The following is a 5,020-nucleotide window of genomic DNA, read 5'->3' as shown; positions in this document are numbered from 1 at the left end:
ACTCTCTCTATTTCTATTTCTTTCGAGGGTATGCGGGGGGGGCCAAAGCTTCTTCTTGGTGCCGGATTTTGCGCTCTACTACTATTGGGACGGGGGATTTTTTTTCAATAAACTATGTAAAAAGTTGCAATAAAATTCGGTGCCAGTGGTTTGGTATTTTTTTTGTTTGGGGAATCAAGGATAATTGCTTTCCTCGGGACAGCAGCTGGCGAATGGTTCGAGCGGGTTTCCTCAACTTTTCTCATTAATGCTTATATAGGAACAAAGGGTTTTATGGTTTTTTCTCTTGCTTGCTTGCTTGCTGGATTGTAGTGAACGGATTTGACGGAGCTTTTGGGGTTGGATATGAGGATTAGGGAACTAAGGGGAAGGTGGAATCGCCTCGGGAAGAAATATCCAGCGTAGCCTGTCATTTATTGCGGATATACCAAGCAACACCGTTCTATATCGTTTTGTCGACATATGCCATCCAATACTTTATTTGCCGGACGTTAAACTTCCATCAAACTGGCCCCCCCGTGACCCCATTTCCAGCAGGTACCATATAAAACCATCGACAACGACGGGAAGACAATTATGGCCATGTTACAGAGTCGTTGCTGTGGAAGAAGCTGTTCAAATCTATGCACGTTACTTATTCTGAATAGCATACGCAGGCAATGGCCCTCATGAACTATCACTCGCGTGTTGACGCTAGGCATTGATTGGCTGGTACCGACATTGAGTAAGTACACCTGTAATTGGAGAGAAAGAATAAGGGCCGTAGCTGATAGCGCTCTGCACATTAGCCCGATTGCAGTAGTGTTGGGGTTTTTTTTAGGCCCCTCAAAATGCCTGGTTAGTCGAAACGTTTCTCCGGCACCGTGTCTTTATCTATCTAGCAGTGGAGGCCCAACTTTCGTGGTGTGGTCCACACTGGCCATGCCAATGATCAAAAAACGGGTTAATCTTCTAGATCTGCCCAGCGTTGTGAATAAGGGGTTGGTTGGTAAGGAACCGCCACCAGAAAGAGACATGATATAGAAATCCGGCTTTTGGGTGAAGTGGGCAGGGAGGGTGTGTTCATACTTGAATTAATGATACTACTACTGTTTTCTTTATATTATTATTGTCGAGCTTTTTGGATAGCCTCGGATTCGTGAGACATGGTGCTCGTCAGGCTCGTTGATCGACTATATTTGTATACTACACCTGCGTTTTCGTTCTTTCGAACTGTAGTATTATGAGGGTGAGTTAGCGCAAGAGTATAGTATAAGGCTCAGTAGTTTCTCTGATGAGATGAGTGGTTGCTGTCTATCTGTACGGCAGCTGTGCATTAGCCAAGTATATCTTGAACCAACCGGTAGAGTACCTACAACACGGATTCAGGCCACCGTTGAGTAACTCTGCTTTACCAGAGGGCCAGTTTCAGGGTCTTCATGCTACATGCATGTATGTACATACCTGCGTGTGTAAACGGAATTTTTTTCTAGATATGTATGTACGGGGGGTATTTGCTGCAACCAAGTTCTGTGCGTGGATGCGAATTTGTTGTCACCGGAAGACTAAGAATTCGTTTTATATGGGCGTGGTACTATTCAGTATTCACGGGGGCAGGTATGCGCTGAGGGAAATACTGGGCAGTTTCTCTAGCTGGTTCTCTACACAGTTCACAACACATCATCACACATCACTTAACGCACACGCACAAGCACCAAAATATATATCTTTTCAAATAATATTTATTTTATTTCTCCTAAACCCATCTCTACTCCCAACCCCCTCAAGACGAAGAAAAAGGGAACTCAAAAACCTAGAAAGCACACCCAGTCTAAAAAACCAACCCGCAAAGCGCGCGTTAGCCAACATCATCTCCACAACATCTAAAAGCGTTTAAACAAAGCGTGTTAATGTTTAGGATCAGACTTCCAAGAAAGGTCTTGCAGCGGTCACCGGCATACTCAATGGGTTCTAGTGTATGCTACCGAGGAAACTGCGAATGTAGGAAATTTATCATCATCTAGGGGGATTGGGACATTGTGCTTGTGCTGGTGTTTGTGCTTGTGCTTGGGGAAAGAAAGAAAAAGAAGGGGGGGGACTAACCGTTGTTAGTAGTACTGTAGGCGGTGGTGTTAGTATTCTTCGTTGTGGTATCTATAAAAATCTATCACCAGTCAGCACAAGCCCCCAACCAACAAAAAGTTTCTTTGCAGAGAGAAGCAGGCATAAAACAGGCAATGTTCGGCGTCTTGTCAGAGGGTTTACTATCTTTGATTCGTGTTTATTCATCACCTGCCCCTGAAAGGGGCATAGGATGTCCCTATCATGGATAAAATTCATCACGGAAAACGCGCGCAAGGAAAGGAAGTGGTTGGAAAAAAAAAGAAAAGTGCAAAAAAAAAAAAAAATGGAAAAAATGGGAAAATAAATTACCTTCACCAATGCTAACCCCCCCCCCCCGCGCCGCAGCAAACCCAGAACCTCCCCCCCCCCCCCCCCAAGCCTGGAAGACGTAAACACACGTTCCGCGGCCGGGCAGGCAGGCACCAGAGAAACTGGCGCTTACATCTCCCAGGCTCGGCCGGGCCAGGCAGGCTGCGGGGGCTCGACCCGTCATCGCATTATCGTTGCTACAGGGCACCCTATATCTATCTATCAAGAAGTCTCTGTTAACTAAACATTCCTGACGACATCTTTTTGCAAGAAAAGAAAAGCGAGGAAAGAGTAAGAAGGAAGGAGGAGGGTATCTCAGAAGTTAAAAAATCAACAGATTACGGCTATACATAGTCGCTTTTTCAGACAGGGATAACTGTAAAATTGATAATTTGTTTCTCATCATCGTGGGGGGCCAGCGGCCACCACCACTACACACAAAGAACTCATGAAAGAGGAAGGCACATGGTGGAGAGAGATTCTTACCTATGCATTTTTATTTAGTCGGTAGGATGATGATGATGATGATGTATTCGATGGCGGCGCCGTTGTTGACCGTTGACGTTATTGTGCAGTGACGAAAAGAAATGGTGGTGGGGAGAGAAGAAGTGAGGTTGGATGTGAGAAATTTATCGTGCGGGTTGTGTCTGCCAATGTTGCAAGGGTACCTGTCACAAACAACCCTATGCCCTAGTTTTGCAGAGGTGTCAATGATTTCGAGATGCTCTTGGGACCGTGCATACCTTACCGTCGAAACGCATACAATTTTAAGCCTTATTCAGTCGGCTTATCCAGAACATAGGCTCACAATAGCTTTATCAGTACAAAAATCCTTTTTTAAGCCTTATTTCATCCTTAAAACATGCTTAAATAATACTTATTTGAACCTTATTGGATTCATAAGGCTATTATGAGCCTACGATCTGGATAAGCCGACTGAATAAGGCTCAAAATTGTATGCGTTTCGACGGTAAGGTAGGTGTGAGTTAAGAGCTGTTGGTTCTGGTTTATGATAGTATTTGACAGCTATTCGAGCATTATTTCTCTCTGAATCTACCACGGAGTAAAAAAAAAAAAAAAAAAGAACAAAAGGTACAGCGGTGGATAATAAGTGATCAGACAGAACGCCACCAAAATACGCGTTTGCAGGCAAAATTGTGGCTAGGCCGTCCGATGGCTTAATACCCACCGCTGTACTGCGACGGCGGCCCGTCACTACCCCCACTCCTTCAAGGTTCGAACCCAAGACCTCGCGGTCCTGGGTTGGAACACACAGTGTCTCACCCGACGCCGGGGTCTAAACCGTTAGACCGCTCGCCCTTGTTGGTATCGTGTGAGGAATAGTATTTAACCTTGGTGTGCTAAGATGGAGCGGAACACTTAACCCTTGGATTTCAAGACTCGATGTATAGGACAGTAAAGGCGAGCTGCTGTCATACCGAAGCTCTTACGACTGACGGACATCCCAATAGTTAATATTATTTAGAACATGTCTTGATTGTCAGATAATCATAAATATTACTAGCAGATATAGTACCTGTACTCGGTCCTGCGCCTGCACGACTACATTTAAGTGCTCTGGCCGCAATTGAAGTCAACAAATATCCAATACAATGATAAAAGATAAGCTACGAACCAGTACTTGAAGTATATTAGTTAAACCCTACAACACAAACAAAGCCCCAGAACCAAATTACAAAAGGAAATACTGGACCTCTATATAACATTATTCTACCTCGAACTACTAACAACTCTAACCATCCTCCACCCCCTCCTCCTCAACCCACACCCAACTCGTCGCACACCCCGCCCCCACCGCCCTCACCCTCCCCCTCACCCCCGGCACCGCCACCCCCTCACCGTCCCCCCCGCCACATCCCCGCCCACCCCACAATTCCCATGCTCCCCCCACCCCCACGCCACCACTCCCCCCTCCACCACCGCAACCCCATGCTCACTCCCCACCGCTACCGCCTCCACCACCAACCCCCGCGGCGGCAACTGCCCCCTATCATCCCTCCCCCACCCCCTCACCACCCCCCCTCAAACCGCACCACCACGCCCCCCATCCCGCCTGCATGCCCACAACACTAACAAGCTCCTTCCCCAGCCCCTCGCGCAGCCCATACTTGTCGCCCCCCAGCACCGCCACCCTCCGCACACCACCCTCACCCGCGCGCGACAGCAAGACGCTGAACTCCCGCCCGCACGCCGCTAGATCAACCTCCCAGCCCACATCCACCCTCCGCGGCACATCCACCGCTGCGGCGGCCGGCGCCCCGAGCTGCCCCTTCCGCCCCGCGCCCCACCCGTACACATCCCCGCTGTCCAGCACGGCGAGCGTATGCGCCATCCCCGACGCCAGCGCCACCACCCGCGTCCCCGCCGGCGGGAAGTCTGGGAGCCGCTGCAGCGTCGCAGAGGTGACGGCAGGCCCGAGGCCGAGCTCGCCTTTGGGGCCGTGGCCGGAGACGTAGACGTCTGTGGGGGTTGCGAGGACGGTGAAGGTCCAGCCTGCGGAGGCGAGGGTGTAGTGGTTGGTTGGCGGGGGTGGGATGGGGTGGAAGGAGGTGAACTGTGGGGTGGTGGAGGAGGGGGGTGGCAGCAT

The 5,020-nt window shown here is 49.1% G+C and overlaps 1 protein-coding gene across 1 annotated transcript; it reads right to left on the bottom strand.

Annotated features, from left to right (window-relative positions):
• Nucleotides 1–3,981: 3,981 nt before the first annotated feature.
• LAJ45_03063 (uncharacterized protein) lies at nucleotides 3,982–5,020 on the bottom strand (the record flags this gene model as incomplete). Its single annotated transcript, XM_046112652.1, has 3 exons — nucleotides 3,982–3,990; nucleotides 4,049–4,053; nucleotides 4,462–5,020. The coding sequence occupies 3 exons, from the start codon at nucleotides 5,018–5,020 to the stop codon at nucleotides 3,982–3,984; spliced, it is 573 nt and encodes a 190-aa protein (XP_045974141.1).

This window comes from Morchella importuna, assembly GCF_003444635.1.
Source record: "Morchella importuna strain M04M26 chromosome Unknown Morimp01GS006, whole genome shotgun sequence".
Lineage (NCBI taxonomy): Eukaryota > Fungi > Ascomycota > Pezizomycetes > Pezizales > Morchellaceae > Morchella > Morchella importuna.
The sequence above is the reverse complement of the archived record's forward strand: the minus strand, read 5'-3'. Positions and strand labels throughout refer to the sequence as shown.